The 18,468-nt window shown below is 36.8% G+C and overlaps 1 protein-coding gene across 2 annotated transcripts in view; it reads left to right on the forward strand.

The window, feature by feature from the left end:
• The window catches only part of Cortactin (cortactin), a 312,424-nt gene that overhangs the window by 63,799 nt on the left and 230,157 nt on the right, over positions 1–18,468 (forward strand). For both annotated transcript variants that reach the window (XR_016547902.1, XM_090388922.1), the window contains exon 6: positions 14,478–14,532. Coding sequence is in view for 1 of the 2 variants with exons in the window: in XM_090388922.1 (XP_090245048.1) it covers positions 14,478–14,532 (55 nt within the window). In the remaining variant the exon portion in view is untranslated. The remainder of the gene's footprint in view (positions 1–14,477; positions 14,533–18,468) is intronic.

Genomic DNA, 18,468 nt, shown 5'->3' on the forward strand with positions numbered 1-18,468 from the left:
CAAATGGGCCCAATTTCGGTGAAATCTGGATGGTCAGTGATAGCCAAATCCCCTGCTTGCACCTTCACAATGGTGGGACTGTTAGTAATCCTGGGTATACCCTCCATGCACAAGTACATGGTGGGTGACCACCCAGGTGTGAACCAATGTAAGCAGGGATCAAGGTGTGGCACCCACACCACATGGAGGAATGCCACCCCTCTATGTTACCAGGCAGCACTCAATGGTAGATGACTCTCATTAACCTGTGCAATACCACCACTTTGCTTATTGGAGGCTTGAAGTGGTAGAACCCATGTTTAGTCTCTTGAGCTAAGTTCCGGTCAACCCTTCCCCATCTCTTCCATCATGCAGTATGATTGATGACTTTTGAGGTTATGATGACCATCGTGGCGAGATCCAATATTCCTTACATTACGAGGGTACAGCTCTAAAACGGTGTTCGCAGGCCGACCGCTAGTTAGTTCACCAGACCGTACCTATTGGTAACTCTCTAGGAGGCTTCCATATCAGCTAGTGTATCTTGCTACCTCTACTCTGCCAGATAGTGACTGGAGGGAGTCCGAGTAGTGTGTATGCGGGGAGCATTGTCAAGGCCACATCATGTCAAGGATCTGGGTATATTCTTACCATGTGTACGCCATATCCAAAAATTTCATTACTTCATACAGCATGTCCCACCCACTTTTTCTTACTATTGAAAACACCACGAATTGTCAAACTAATAGAGCAAACTTATCTGCAAAAAGATCTAAACCTTCCAAACACTTCCTAATTCATTTCACAAATATACGTGGTCTCAATTCTAATCTCAACGATGTCCATTTCCACTTGCAGGCTGCCAAACCCCATGTACTTTTTCTGACAGAATCTCAGTTATTGGTTGATTCAACTACTGCTCATCTCAGATGCCCAAATTATTTGCGGTATGATTCCTTTTGCCTCAAAGGTGGTACTTGTGCATTTGTCTGTTCTGATATTCCCTGTCAGAGACGTGGCAATTTGGAATCTCCTCTCTTTGATCGTCTCTGGCTTAAAATCTCTCTACTTCATTGTGTCAAATTCATCTGTTGTCTCTACCGTTCTCCCAACTCCACTAATCACTTGGAGCTCTTTAACTTCCTCTCTTTGCAACTTGACTTTCTCCAGTCCAACTTTCCTAACAGTGAGGTAATTTTCCTTGGTGATTTTAATGTTCACAACTCCAGCTGGCTTCCGTTTTCTAGCCACACCGATCCAGCTGATCGAGATGCTGAGTCTTTTACAATTACTAACTTCCTTGCACAGATTGTTCTTTTACCTACAAGAATACTGGACAATCCTAATCATACAGCCAACATGCTTGATCTTTTTCTCTCAAACAACTCTTCTAAGTACACAGTTGAAGTGAGAGGTCCTTTAGGCACTTCAGATCACAACTTGGTGATTGTCTCTTCTCCAATGGAACCTTTATCTCATGGCTATTCCCAACCTCGTGTTGTTTGGCATTACAAGAATGCAAAATGGGATGACCTGCAAGATTTCTTTTCATCTTTTCCTTGGTCGGATTACTGTTTCAAAACTTCTAATATCAACGTTTGCTCAGATCGTGTCAATGATATTATTCTTGCAGGAATGGAATCCTTTATCACACACTCCACTTTAAAATCTTGTCCTTTATCTAAACCTTGGTTTTCCAATAAAAGTGCTAAAGCCGTTCAGGAGAAGAATGTTGTGTATCGTATTTGGCTTGTTTCTAATTCTTCAGTTTCATTTTCTGCCTGCACCAAAGCTCGCAACAATTGTAAAGCAGTTATTAATCAGTGCAAACTAGATTTTGAACAGGCTAAGAGTAGAAAACTTGCTTCCAACCCAAGCACAGTACTAAGTACTATAGGTTCTAATATCGCTCGTATTTGGGGTTTACATAAAAAGAAAAAAAAAGAATAGATGTGTGGAACTTTTCTTTTAGCCAGCAGGTGGTCGATAGCTGTAACAAACTTCCATCTGTTGTTGGGGAAGATGATAGCTTAAATAAATTCAAGGAAGAACTGGACAAACGTTTTGAGTAAACGAATAGGTGAAATGGGAGGCATCATGTTTTTTTTTTTTTTTCCCCACTTGGCATCTGCTGTATAAGTTTGCAATCTTGCATCATTTACTCTGGGGTTCGAGCCCGTGACCACCAAATACGGAGGATGCGGAAAGGTCAGGGAATGACCACCACATATCCCCGGAGCAATATTGCTCTAGTTGCTAATGCTCCTAAAAACCAAATAACAACATCATTTACTAATTAGCATTAGCAAAGACCCATGATGGAAGAAAGCAAGCTTATATAGCATCAGCTAAAAAAAAAAGAAAAACCCTTATTTCACCCATCCACTCACTCCAAATGTTTGTCAAGTTCTGCATTGAATCTATTTAAGCTATCAACTTGTACAACAACAGATGGAAGTTTGTTCCAGCAATCAACCACCTGCTGGGTAAAGGCAAACTTCTGTACATCTATCCTACAACCATCTTTCCTCAATTTGAGTTTATGCCCCCTCAGGCAATTATTCTGAGCAAGAGGAAGAATCACATCTGCATTGAGCATGCTCAAACCATTCAAAGCTTTATAAACCTCAACCAGATCACCTCTCAGGTGCCTAGTCTCCAGACACTGTAATTTTCTAAACTTAAACCTTTCTTCATAACAGCAATCTTTTGTTCCATTCACTAATCTTGTTACCCTTCTCTGTACTCAATACAACAGCTCTACATCCTTCTTAAAATGAGGCCTCCAGAGCTGTATACAGTACTCAAGGTGTGGCCTGACTACAGCAGGCCCCCGTTATAATGCGGTTCGCTTTATGCTGATTCGCTATAACGATTTTCTTATATTATAACCCGTATCTGACTATAACGCTGTCACAGATCACTATAACGCTCTTTTACAGATTGCATTTTTGACATATTTAATGAAATCATTTCATTTGATGGAGTTGATAGCTTGAAAATGAATAGCAAAACATTATTAAAACGTTTCCCACGCTCAGTGAAATTTTCTCGCGCGCTAATTTAATTGCAGTACAGTGACTTGTTACGTATTTCCGAGATCAACATTTTAAAAAATGATCAAGTATATTGCTTGTAATATTTGCGTTATATGCATTTATCCGAAGTCTTGTCATCACTCAGTACAGTATTAGACATCGTGCGTAACGGGCAGTTTACTCGATCATTGTATCGTAATTAATGCAACCAACGCAGATACATTTTCGAAGAGTTAATAATGGCCGATAGGAATGAAAAAGCAACAACGTCTGTGCAGTATGAAGACTATAAATGTAAGAAAAAGATTGAATTTGAAAATGAAATTAGACGTTTTGAAACGAATCGATTCCGGTCAACGACAAGCGGATGTATGTCATAATTTAGGACTTGCAAGTTTAACTGTAAGAACAATTATAAAAAAAATAAACAATTAATTTTAACAGTGGGAAAGATAGCTGTTCCACTGCAAGCAACTAGGGCTAGGCCGGCTATCAGCATTGCAATGGAAAGACTTTAACAAATTTTATTGAAGATAATATCCAATGCAGATTTCAGTTAAGTTAAATATTATAAGATAGAGAGAGAGAGAGAGAGAGAGAGAGAGAGAGATTAGCCAATATGATTATCTGAAGAAAACTCGCCTAAAAAAAAAAAAAAAAAAATGTGGAACCATTTAAAACTGGTAAGGGCTGGTTGAATAGATTTAAAATTCAGGGAGAAGCTGCAAGTGCAGATCAAGGAGCCGAAATTTTCAAAAAAGAACTTGTTAAAATTATTGAAGAAGGGTATTATGTGTTATACTTCTCAACATGTTTTTAACATAGATGAAGCAGGACTTTTGTGGAAACAAATGCCTAAAAGAAGTTTCATATTGAAAGAAGAAAAAAACATGCCAGGTTTCAAAGCGGCGAAGGATCGGTTGACTTTATTGTTGGGTGGTGGTGATTAAACTGCGGGGGATTTAAAATTAATACCCCTTTTAGTTTATTTGGAAGAGGGCCAAAGTTCAACCAAAAATCGACACATTTTTCATAATTAAATTCATCAATTAAATTAAATCAATTTAGATCAATTAAATTCATGATTTTAATTGGAATTTTAAGTTTAATTTTGATACGTAAATAGTTACCACATAATTATATACTTATGTAATACAGAATATTTTATATGTACAAATATTTGAATATTAAATATTTTGACCGACATTTGTGCATCTTTTCACTACCGTTTATTATTGATTAGGAAATATCCTATGGCACTGACTGCAACTCACAAATACATATGTTACCATATGGGAATGCAGCGCTCCCTTAGCGCGGATTCACTTAGCGCTCCGTTTTTCCGGAACAAATTATCAGCGTTAAGCGGGGGTCACCTGTATTGCCTTATACAAGGGGATAATCACCTTATCCCTGCTAGAAGAATTCCTGTATATCATTGACAAGACACCATGAGCTACTCTTGCAGACCGTCTGCACTGCTCAGAAAACTTTATATCTGCCTGCACAATTACCCCCAGATCCTTTTCATTCTCTACCACTGTCAGTGTGGTACCACAGAGTTGATATGTTACTCTAGGATTACTGCTTCCCATATGTAGTACTTTACATTTGCCAATGTTAAACTTTATTTGCCACCTCTCAGTCCATTTGCTCAACTTTTCTAGATCCTGTTGCAGCAATGTACTGTCGTTAGTGTCATTAACAACCCTGTCAACCTTCGTATCGTGTGCAAACTTGGACATTAAGCCTGATATGCCATCATCAATATCATTTATAAGTACAGAAAACAACAATGGACCCAACATTGAATCCCGAGGAACTCCACTAATACCATTAGTGCACAATGAGTAGTGTCCATTGATTACTACTCTCTGTCTTCTCCCACTCAACTATCCCTTTATCCATAGCAGCAATTTGCCTCCAATGCCACGCTGGTCCAGTTTGTGCAGCAGTCTTCCATGTGCAACAGTATCAAAGGCTTTTCTAAGATCCAAATATATGATATCAGAGTTATTCTTTGCATCCAGTTCCTTTGTGACTACATCAAAATGTACAAATATGCTAATGCCAATGTCAAAATGAAGGTGATAATGTTCATTCCATGATAGAGAAGCACGTTAAGAGATCATTGAAATCAGTACTTATTTTTCATTCTGGCCAATGGATTTCACTGCTTTGTGCTGCAAAAGAGAAAGGAAACCTTTACAAATTATTTGAACTGAGACAAACTGATTTCTTGGGCATGAACCATTTAAGCAGCAATATTGAAATAAATTGTAAGAGGAACTGTGACAGTGATGGTGTGCAAATTGGAGATATAAAAATAATTAGATTGGGGAAAGAGATCCATTTGAGGTGTTGGTCAAAACATCAAAGGCAGATATTGATGGGATATCAGAGACGTGGTGTCACACAGATATAAGGAATGCAGAACTGGAATTTGGGGAGTACAATGTGTAGAGGAAGGAAAAAAAGGATAGGAAGGGTGGAGGAAGTGTGAAGGAAGGGTGAAGGAAGTGCGGACAGTGCAGTGTCAAGTCAGTTTGGTGTGACATAAGCACTGGGAGATCAAAATTGAGAGTAGGAGTGAGTTATAGGCCTAATGGCTCTGATTGGTATAATAAAAAACTGTACAGGAAAATAGTGTGTGCCAGTAAATCAGAGTCTTATAATGGGTGATTTTAATTTCCCAGATATTGACTGGAATTTGTGGGTTGGTCACTTGCACACTAACAAGGCTTTTGTGGATATATTGGATGATTGTTTTCTACATCAACATGTTCGGGAGGCAACTAGAGGGAGTAATACTGATTATGAGTTGTGATTCTTCATTCATTAAGAATCTGCAGATAAAGGAACCACTAGGTGGCAGTGATGACAGTGTGCTGAAGTGGGATTTACTCAAAGAGATAACTACCATCAGGGGTAAAGGGAAGGGGTTTTGCTTTCATAAAGACGACTATGGTGGTCTGAGACAGTATTTAAATTCTATATGGTGGGATCAACTGATGATGTTACTAACTGAAAATTGAAAATGGGAGGCATTCAAAGAATTTATCTTGGAAACTACTAGGCTTTACATACCAACTAAGAAATATTGTTCAAGGTTTAGGCCTAAATGGATGTCAGATGAACTAATGAGACATATGGCAGAGAAGAAAAAGGCATGGGATGCATTTAAATTAATGAGTGACATGGAAGCCTATGATAGATATAAGCTGGTCTGTCACAAAGGAGATTAGGTAGGCAAAGGCAGATTATGAGAAATCTTCGGCAAAGTATGCAAAGAAGAACAGCAAAGAGTTCTTTACCTATGTAAAATCTATCCATCCGATTATATTAATGGAGGCAGCAAAGGAAGTAAGCAAACCCTTAGCCATAATCATGAGTGAATTCTTCAATTCAGAGGAGGTCCCTGCAGACTGGAGATGTGCAAATGTGACCCCAGTTCGCAAAGGAGGATCAAAGGGCGACACAAGTAATTATAGACCTGTTAGTTTAACTTCTGTTCCAGCGAAATTAATGGAGTCACTGGTTAAAGAAGCACTGCAGGATCATCTAGACAAGACTTCAGTTATAGCTCGGACACAGAATGGGTTTGTTAAGGGGGAAGTCTTGTCTGACTAATTTGATTGGATACTATGATGTGGTCACAAAGGAACTGGATGCAGGGGATAACTTTGATATCATAGATTTGGATCTTAGAAAGGGTTTTGATACTGTTGCACATGGAAGACTGCTGCACAAATTGGAGCAGTGTGGCATTGGAGGCAAATTGCTGCTATGGATAATGGAATGGTTGAGTGGGAGAAGACAGAGAATGGCAATCAATGGACACTGCTCTTTGCGGACTAATGTTAATAGTGGAGTCCTTCAGGGTTCAGTTTTGGGTTCATTGTTATTTTCTATATTTATAAATGATATTGATGATGGTATATCAGGCTTAATGTCCAAGTTTGCAGACGATACGAAGTTTGGCAGGGTTATTAATGACACTAATGACAGTATGCTGCTGCAACAGGATCTAGAATAGTTGAGCAGATGGGCTGAGAGGTGGCAAATGAAGTTTAGCATTGACAAATGAAAAGTACTATATATGGGGAACAGCAGCCCCAGAGTAACATATCAACTCTGTGATACTACACTGACAGTGGTAGAGAATGAAAAGGACCTGGGGGTAATTGTGCAGGCAGATATGAAGGTTTCTGAGCAGTTTAGATGGTCTGCTATAGTAGCTCATGGTGTCTTATCAATGATATACAGGAATGTTTCTAGCAGGGATAAGGAGGTGATTATTCCCTTGTATAAGGCAATGGTCAGGCCACACCTTGAGTACTGTATACAGGTTTGGAGGCCTCATTTCAAGAAGGATGTAGAGCTGCTGGAACGAGTACAGAGAAGGGCAACAAGATTAGTGAATGGAACAAAGGGTTGCTCTTATGAAGAATGGCTTAAGTTTTGCAGATTACAGTGTCTGGAGACGAGGCACCTGCAAGATGATCTGAATGAGGGGTATAAAGCTTTGAATGGTTTGAGCATGCTCAACAGTGATGGGATTCTTCCTCTTGCTCAGAATAATCACCTGAGAGGGCATAAATTCAAATTGAGGAAAGAAAGTTGTAGGATAGATGTGTGGAAGTTTGCCTTTAGCCAGCGGGTAGTTGATTGGTGGAACAGACTTCCATCTTTTGTTGTGGAAGTTGATAGCCTAAATTAATATAAGGCTGAGCTGGACAGGTATTTGGAATGAACAGAGGGGTGAAATGGGAGCGTTTTTTTTTTTTTTTTTTTATATGGCTGATGCTGCATAAGCTTGCTTCCTTGCATCATATGCCTCTGCTAATGCTAATTTACACTGAAGTATAAAACAACATACCAAGATATCCTCAAGACAGAAAGAACGCAATGACTCCTCTAAACAGAAACTCAAACATAATCCTCTGATCCTTGTACACAACTGCTTCCAGTAGCGGAAAGAAAGAAGACCAATTTGCTGGACCTATACTCAACAAGGAAAACATCTCAAGCAGTTATGCATCATTTTTATGAATCTTTGTAAGGCTGAATAAAAAGTGCTTTTCGGTGAATTGTTAGGATGGCTCATTTTAAAACCATTATAACTTTTTATATATTAAAAAAAAAAAAAAAAATACAATAATATTTTCCATTGTAATATTAGAAATTAACTTTTGTAGTGTTTTTATTTAATTAGAAAATATTTTTTTATTAAATTTGAATAGATTTTTTATTTAATTAGAATAGATTTCTTTTGTTTTAAATACTGTTTCAAATATAATTGTACTTCATTAATTAAACTCATCTCATATGACACACTAGAGAATACCGATAATTTATTTAAAAAGAAATTCAGTTCGACCAGTAAATATAATAGCTAATTGTATTTAATGACAGTAGATAAATATAATTCTACTTTTGGCATTCGTGGCGAGCAGACATACCTATTACAGCTCTTCATAGAGACAGTAAAGAAGTATAGATAAGAGGGGATTAGAGCAGGATTAGTTGAGTGAGCAGTATTTCAAAGGTTATTTAGTATATTGTGAAGTTTATTTTGATAAGTTTTGTTTTCCTGTAATAGTTTGATTTTTTTAATATTATAAATATAATTTTTTGAAGGTTTATTTTATTAATAATTAGTAAATCTTAAAATGGTTATTACAAGATCTGCCTTGAACACTTCATCAGAGGGTACCATGATTCATACGGAAATAGCTGATGGCGATTTCCAGGTGAGTCATGATTTTATCCTTTGCAGATCCTGTGGCATGTATTCCAAGCATGACCTAGTAGATAATCCTATCTCACTTGGAGATTCTTTTCTTTGTCACTGTTATAAGGAGTGCACCGATCTTAAGTTATAATTTGGTGCATCGCTAGAACAATTTGAGTCACTGAAAAAACGGGTGCTTGCTCTCGAGAATAATGTAACTGGGAGCTCTCAGGGACTCAAGACTCTAGCAACCTACCAAGTGATGCACTCCTGATTTGGACCCCAGAACAAAGTAACCAAGTGAAAACTACTCCGGTTCAAAAGGACTTAGTTTTATTAGGAGACTCCATTGTCAGAGAAGTTGGAAATATTTTTTTGTGATAAGGGTTGGTGGACTAGAACCAGGGTATGTTTGCTGGGAGCAACTATTAATGATGTCACCAACAGACTGTCAGATTTTAAGGGGGATAAAGAGAATATTATTATTCATGTAGGGACTAATGACATTAAGCATACACAATCTGACAATTTGTCAGACAAATACAGGACCATGCTGAAGAAATGCCACGAGTTAGGTCACAATCTCTATGTGTCTGCAATTCTGCCCTGGCACGATATGAGGGATTATATGCCGAAAGCCTTGTGGATTAACTCAAGGCTTGAAGGACTCTGCAAGACTTTTGGGGGAAAATTTCTATCAGCTTGGTCTGCACTTGTAGGTAGAAGGAATCTGTTTTGTAGAGACAGGATATATTTAAACAAAGGTGGTGCAAGAGTTTTTGCCAATATTATTGAGGATACCTTAAAAGTTCAGGGAAACTGCTAGTTTTGGGGGGGGGATACAGGTAATATAGATACACGTTTATCTGATAATATTGGTCAAATTAATGCTTGTGCATACCTGAGTTCTTGTTTGTTACCACAACAGAACATATTAGCAAGTTCTGATGTTCTGAGGGCAGAAACGTTTCAAATGAGCAGGCAGCTAATCCCAGGGATGGGAGCTTAAATAGCTTTAAGGGCTGTGTCAGGATAGTTAACTGTACAAGAAAACTAAGTCTTAATTGTTTATACAGAATATCAGAAGTGTCATCAATAAAATGAGTGAATTCAAACTGCTGGTCAGGATAAGTAATGCTGACATAATAGGGCTTACGGAAATGTGGTGCCACTAGGAGATAGGGGATGATCAGTGAGTTTCAGTATGGTATGGATAATGTATCAAAGAAGGATAGGGAAGATAGAATGGGTGGTGGTGTCATGCTTCTTATCAAAAGCAGCCTGAGCATGATGAAAGCTTTCCCGGATTCAGACGTTTCGCGTGCTAGTGTAGAATCTGTATGGTGTGAGATAACTGGAAGCAAAGGTATAATGAGAGTGGGAGTAATCTACATGCCATGTGATTGTGAAGATTATGATGAGAGCCTCTACATGCAAATGGAATGGGCAAGCAAGTGTCAATGTCGTATTATGGGTAATTTTAATTTGCCTCTAATTGATTGGAGCAAATGGGAAGAAAACTCCACATGGGGGGACATAATTTTTAAATCAACTAGATGAATGCTATTTGTATCAGCATGTCGAGGAAAGTACTAGAGAAAAGAATATTCTAGACCTCATCATCACCCATGAACCAGATGACATAATAGGGCTGATAGTACAATAACCAGTATCAGGAAGTGATCATGGAGTTCTATGGTTGACAACGAAGAGAGAGAGAGAGAGAGAGGTAGCAGTAGTTAAAGGCAAAGGACTGGGTTATAATTTCAGGACAGGAAATTATGACGGTTTAAGATGCTACATGGCCTCTATTAACTGGGTTGATATCTCACAGAGAGCAAATACAATTGAATTATGATATACCTTTAAAGCATTAATCACAGAAGCCTTGAATGTGCATATACACCATTAAAAAAATACTCCACGAGGAGGATTCCAAGTTGGACGAATAATGAAGTTGCCAGATTACTTGATCAGAAAAAGATGGCATGGAAAAGTTACAGAGCAATAAAAAGTACTGAAGCCTATAACAGCTACAAATTGACCTGCAATAGTGCCACAGAAAAGGTTAGGCTGGTAAAGGCAGATTATGAGAAATCGCTAGCAAAGAGGAGGGAGGATAAGGAATTCTTCACATATGTTAATGCCAAGAAGAGAAGGACAAACCACATTGGACCCTTATGTGGATGTGGGATAGTATTAGATACCAGAGCTGTTTAACACAAGACAGATTAACACAAGAAAAGTGGAACAAGCATTAAGGGAAAACAAAGGATTTAAATCAGCAGCTGAGCAGTAATACAGAAAGACAAATGATACTGAAACTGAAGAATAGCGATGGTGTACTTATAAACAGCAGAGAAAGCATAATTCAAATAGCAGAAGACTACTATAGAGAATTATACAAGGAGCAAGGGAATGATACCAGCAGTGGGGAAGATGGATTGCAAAGTAGCAACACATACGACATACCCAATATTCTTCCTGATGAGGTAGAACATGCATTGAAGAAAATGAAGAATCGGAAAGCCCCTGGGGAAGATGAAGTTACTGTATGGTTGTTAAAATTGGGAGGAAGAGACATAACACAAAAACTGGCAAGGCTCTTCACAAAGTGCTTTAGAAAAGGTCTGATGCCTAAGCAGTGGAATAATGCAATCATAGTTTTGCTGCATAAGAAAGGAGATAAATCAGAAATTGGAAATTATAGACCAATTAGCTTGTTATCCCACATCTACAAGTTGTTCACAAGGATCATTACTAACAGATTAGAAAGAATACTTGATGAGAATCAACCGAAAGAGTAAGCTGGCTTTAGGACAGGATTCTCAACTATGGATCACCTTCATGTAATATCACAGCTAATGGAGAAAGCAAATGAATATAAAACACCATTATGCCTGGCATTTGTGGATTATGAAAAGGCATCTGACTCCATACAGCATAAGGCAATGTTTCGGGTACTGGAAAGACAAGGCATAGATACACCGTTTCAGGCCAAATAGTCCTGAAACGGTGCCATCTGGGTGGTGGTATCCACTGAGAATAAGTAACAGCAGTCTTCTCCTTTGGGTGAAGCGTTACTTATTCGAAGTACTGCAATGTCATGGCAACTCGTCGTGAAGGTATTCACAATATGAGATATAACTTAAAACGATGCCGTTTTACTAATATTCTGATTTATTCAGATATAGCTATGTATTTCTGATGCGTTTGCACTATATTTATACATAGTCTAGACTCCTTCATAGCTTGAGGCGTATGCCCTAAACGCTTGAGTTCCACATTAGTATACTGTGATTGCTGCCACCCAGTGTGTCTTTTACCTGCAGAGTCTTAATGCAAGAAGAACACTGCTGATAACCAGATCAAGAGTATTGCTTCTTCTAGTTGCCTCTCTGATATGTTGCTGTGGAAAGCAGTCATCCAAGAAATCTACAAAAGTGTTTCTAGTGTGCGTGACCAATTCACAAGTTCCAATCAACATTTTGAAAGTTAAAATCTCCCATTATAAGACATTCTGATTTGCTGGCCCACTCTATTTCTCTGAACAATTGTTCATTATACTCATCAGATTCATTAGGCCTATAACATACTCCTGCCCTCAATTTTGTTTTCCGGGTGCTTATATATCACATCAAACTGATTCAGCATTGCACTGTTCACCCATGTCAACCGGATGCACTACCTTAAATTTAATATGCTTCTTAACTAAAAGCGTAACATCTCCATCCTTTTATCCTGTCTGTTCTTCCTGTATATCCTGTTCCCCCCCATATTCAAATTCAACACTGTTTATGTCTGAATTTCACCATGTTTATGCTACCTGTACAGTGTGTGTATTTGATGACTTAATCAGTACTTCAAATGATTATATCTGAAATTTGATTTTTATCATTTTCCTATGAATAGGCGCACTATAGCCCCAGCAGCTCGTGCGCCATTAAACCCCCATCATTCACTCACTCAGTACTTCAAATTCATCAAATTTATTTACAATACTCCTAGAAATGTTAGTGTACATGCAAGTATGCGTGCACATATGCTCTTAGTTACCCTAACACAGCTTATGTATTTACATGTTCCATGATGAACCACAACAGGTCCTGAAATCTCCAACGTTTTGCTTTCCATGTTGCTGCATGTTCCAATAGCAGTAGTGCAAGAATCACTTTCATCTCTGCTTGCGGCTCTAGTTAATTTATTAGTCTGTGTATTTTCCCAAGTAGTAGGGTTCGAACCTACATGTCACTTCCTCTATAGCGTCAGCAAATATTCTTGCACCTCTTCAATTAAGTGTATCCCATCCTTGTAAAAACAATGTCTCCTGTTAACAATTATTAGGAAACATGCATTAGTAGTGTCGTCATTACATCACACCACAAAAGAGTATGGGTAAATTGAAGCTGCCATTAAACAGTCTTGCTCCTGTGTTGATATTGCTGCAAGAAATATTATTCATTATGATTTTTCTGTATTACAGAACTTATATACAGACTTATTTGTACTTTATTATGGAAACGTTTTATTTGTTTCCATCAGATATTCTGATTTATATTTTTGAGATACTCAGTTTTTTCTCCTTAAAAAATTGAAAAGCTGTCAAATATCCCTCTTATACAGTTGGAAAAGTTGGCATACCTAGTAACAATACTGCAAACATTGGCTGATGCTATATAAGTTTGCTTTCTTGCATCATATGCTAATCCAAGACTCTATTAAGGACATGTATCAAAATGCAAAGGATTTTAAAAAAAGTTCTTCTCAGTGAGTGATCTTGCCAGCTGTTTTGCCTGAGCTGAACATTCAGTTTTATTTTCTCTGGACTTTAATCATCATGCAGCTGCAATCAGTTTGATCTATTAGAGTAATCTATTATGCATGCTTCAGAGCAAATTTCATTTGGCAGGTGTCAGAGGGGAATGACATTACTGCACAACAACACTCATCCTTATTTAACTAGCATAATGATTAGAATTCTGTCAGAAGTGGGAGGGAATGTCTTGAATTCCTCCTCTCAGCTTCCCTGATTTATTTCCTTGCAATTACTATCTGTGTGGATCACTCAAGATTTTTCTGGAGGCTGCTAGTTCTGAAGTGATGATGGTGGTGGTGGTGGTGGTGTGAATGCTGATTCCCTCAAGTGGCTGTGCATCCCAGAGAATTCTGTGCAGCACAGATTGAAACACTGTTTGTTGATGGGACAAATTTCTCTGGATAGTAGGAGAAACACTGTCAATAAAATGATTGCAATGGCTGATTTCTTCATCAGCTCAGCTCTAACTTTTTCAGAAACACAAGTGTATGTAGACCTTATACCTGCGTAGCACACGCTTCTTGATTAGACCGGGGTTCGAGCCCGTCACCACCAAATACGGAGGATGCAGAAAGATCAGGGAATGACCACCTCATATCCCGGAGCAATTATGGCCTTAGTTGCTAATGCTCCTAAAAACCAAATAACAAACAAACAGACCTTATACCTCTCATATAGATAGCACAATAGATTCTCAGAAAACATCTTTTTTTCTGAGAATCTCTTGTGCTTCTGTATATTGCTTTTGAGTGCACCATTTTTCTATATTTGTGAAATTTATTCTATATTGAAGATATTGCAGAAGAAATTTCACAAATACAAAAAGTCTTATTTGTTATGAAACAATATCTGAAATCAGATAAACTCTCTCTGTATGAAGCATCTAAACATGTAAATTTCTTGTTTCTAGTCAGCACATGGGTGGGATTTTCATGAAAAGGTAGAGAAGCATGGATCTCAAAAAGGTAATATTTTAATTTTAATCTTAAAATTAATATTTAATTGCATTTAATTACATATAAAGTAAAAGAAATGGCTGTAAAAGGTGTTCTTTAATAAAAGTAGCCATAGTAGAATGTAGAATTAAGAATATTAAGAATTTAAAGTTGTAAATATATTTCAGGTGGGCCGCTGCCTGGTTATTATATTACTATATTACTAAATATAGTAATATACACCTATATTCCTTAATATTATTACATCTATATATATACTTATATTACTTAATATTAAAGGCTCTGAGTGCCAAGGAATTTCTATTGACCAATCTGTTTATTCAAATATAGACTTCAAAATAAAGGAATAAATAGTAAATGTTAGACATTAATGCTCCTTAATTAACAGCAAAAAATGTTTCTTGGTAAACAGTAAAAACTAAAAAAAAAAAAAAAAGTAAACTTGATAAACAGCAAAAAATGCATTTCTTGGTAAACTAATAAATAAAATAATAGATAAATTCAGGATTTTGGAAACCAAAAAGAAAATCTTTGAATTATAGAAAGGCTGTATTCATTCAGTATATCATAGGGATTGGAAAAAACAAAACAAAAAAAAAAGAATTTGCAAAAAATGTGTTGTGGAACTAATTTTAAGCCTCTAAATAAGATGAGAAATCAATTAAAAGAACCTCCACATATATTAAAAAATGATATATTATTTACCAGAACACTTGTGAATGTGGAGGTTAGACAAGCGCACGGATAAGAAACATTTATAGGTGAGCGTATGAAACAAATTTCAAAAAAAAAAAAAAAACCCTTTGTGACAGGTTTCACCACTAGTCACCCATTTGGAGGAATGGGTGCTTTCCTCCCATTGGAGTCCTGTGAATGACTGGGGGAATTTCTAAAGGCCTCTTCAATCGAGACTGATGTAGTTAGCTGATCTCAGGTGGAATGGTCACCAGAATTCTGGATTTTTAAGATCATACAACATGCTAATTGATCCTGAACACACACACACACACACTCACTCTTGTATACAAATAATGAACATTGGTGCAATGTGGTTTAAGTCAGTGGTGTCCAACCTTTTCCCGTACGGGGGCTGTATTCAAAGTTAGATTTGTTTTGCGAGCCTCACAGTGTGATTCAAGAAAAAATTGTCACATTTTCTCTATCTTGTTACTTGTAAAAGTTTTTTTTCTTTTTTTCTTTTCAAGCTATATATAAAAAAATGCAAATTCCCAGCACTTTTATGTGCAACAAATCTATGTCAGTGATTTATTTTTTAGAGTTTACAATATAATAGCGTAGCATAATTTAATTTATTATGATACTCACCTTTTTATAATCTTCATTGATGTTGGAATAAATTGGATGATAATTTTAAATTTAAGTTAGCATGAATAAGTTAGGATTTAAAAACAGAATTAAAATGTGCACAAGGAAGTAGAAGTGCACATCTTCGTCCTTGGTTGTCAGTGTTGAAATTTGAAACGATTTTAGTTATACGGTTGGAAACAGAAGGCCAATAGCCATAACAAGTGGCTTTCGTTTTACCCGTCTTCAATTGGCAATGGTAGAATGAGAGTAAACGCATGTATTTAAGAACACTAGGTTCCCGTGATGCTCCTGGATACACGTGGGAATCTCAGGTGCATGAGATTCCAGACCGGTGCTATGTTATAGGGTAGTTTGGAATTTAATACTTGAAGAGTGGAATGGCAGTGAAACCATTCTATAACTAGGGCTTCATATTGGAAAATTTTAAAACTGGATTTTAATTATCCAGTACACAACTATAAAAAATTTTAATTAAATATTTTTCCAATAAAATTTATATTTATTTTTAGAAAAATGCCTCTTTCATCATATTATCCCGAAATTTGCACGCATATTTCTTAGAAATACATGTAAAAAATATCCATATATTATCCATCAAACCTGTATTAAAATTGTACAAAAAGAATTACAGAAGAGATACAATAAAAAATATAACCTACTATCCCAAATACACCGATTAAGATTCAGCCTAAAAAGAAATATGGCACCGCAATCTTGGGCGGACCTTACGACATATAATGAAATACGTATAGCAGCTGCCATTAACGCCATCGAACTCAGACACAACAGAAAATGGGGGATCCTTACACAGAAACCTCACGCCGCCACAAAATCTTCCACTATAAACATTTCTTCGTACCCTTTTTCTTCTACTGAACTCACTAGCCTCGATTACGGTTTTAACTTTGCTATTAAAGATAGTAAATATCCCTACAAAGAATGTATAATAGAACTACAAACCAAATTAGATAACCATCCAGATAAACACCAAAGTAATTCAATTCTTAACTCCAGATTCAAACCCCAACCCAATATAAACAAACAACAGTTAATGGACTTACAAAAATACGTAACAATCCAAATATTATCGTCCAGAAAGCTGACAAAGGTGATTCCATAGTAATAATAAACAAAAGCACATATATAAAAAAAATGGAATCTATACTCTCTGATTCAGATACATACAAACTGGATAACACATATACTATTTCCAAACATAAAAATAAGCTTGACATCATTTTAAGGAAATTAAGATCCAACAATGAAATTAATTTATACACCCTTCAACAGATTGGTATCCGTAACAATATTCTACCGCATATGCTTGGTATTACCAAACTCCATAAACCCAATCACCCACTAAGACCCATAATATCCTTCAGCAAATCAGCTGTCACTAATTTATCTTCCTTCCTGGTCAAAATTATCTCCCCCCCTCACCAGATTTTCAAAATTTAAAGTAAACAATACCTCCCAAACCTTTGAAAAAATAAATTCTATCACAATAACCAGTGATGACGTCCTAGCATCTTTTGATGTAGTCTCATTGTACACTAATGTACATTTACCATCCACATTACAAAACTTACGTAATTTCTTAACAGATGACAAAACCTTATCGAATTGCACTTCCCTTTCAATTAATAGCATACTAGAGCTTACAACCTTTCTATTAGATGCCAGATACTTCTGATTTCTTAATCAGATTTGCCAGCAAACCTACAGCCTACCTATGGGATTAGGAATCTCAGTGCCCCCCCCCCATCTGAAATTTACCTAGCCTCCATAGAAAATCATATATTACAACCATACCCCCTGATATTAAATTATTTATACGATATGCTGATATCCTCTTAATAGGCCCCAATTCCACAGTAAATGATCTTTTCATTAAATTTGATTCCATGCATAATAGATTAAAATATACCCTGGAATTGGAAGAAAAGGGACAAATTAATTTCCTATACCTCACTATATACAGAAGCGATACAAAACTAGGAACAAGAATTTTCAGAAAAAATACTCACACGGGCAAATACTTGCACTTTGAATCACATCACCCCCCCTCAACACAAAAAAAGCAGTCCTTTATAATCAAATTTACAATGCTATAAAATACAGTTCCACACATTATGACCTTAATAATGAACTACAATATCTTACAATATTGGATTAATTGAATAGGAAATATCCTATTCAATTAATCAAACAAACTATTATCACAGTCCAAAATAATATCAATAACCCACCCAAATGCATGTCCAGTAATAATCCACGTATTATCCTCCCTTACCATAGTAATTTTGCCAACCAATTCCGCCGTTTATTCAAAAGCACTGATATCACCCTTACATTCTCATCTTACAATAAACTAGGTTCATTATTCAACTCATATAAAGATACACAAAATTACCACAGTAGTGACATGAATAATATCATCTACTTAATAAAATGTCAAGATAACTGTAACGCTTGCTACACTGGTAGCACCACTACAAAATACAGTTCTACCAAAACATCAAACACACGTGCTTACTACCACTACAATAGCTTTAGGATGGGACAGTCCAATACTGAATTAGCAACACATGTTCAATCTCACAACCACACCTCCTT

The sequence above is a fragment of the Mastigoproctus giganteus genome, chromosome 14 (genome assembly GCF_048544385.1).
Source record: "Mastigoproctus giganteus isolate SK-2022 chromosome 14, ASM4854438v1, whole genome shotgun sequence".
Classification (NCBI taxonomy): Eukaryota; Metazoa; Arthropoda; class Arachnida; order Uropygi; family Thelyphonidae; genus Mastigoproctus; species Mastigoproctus giganteus.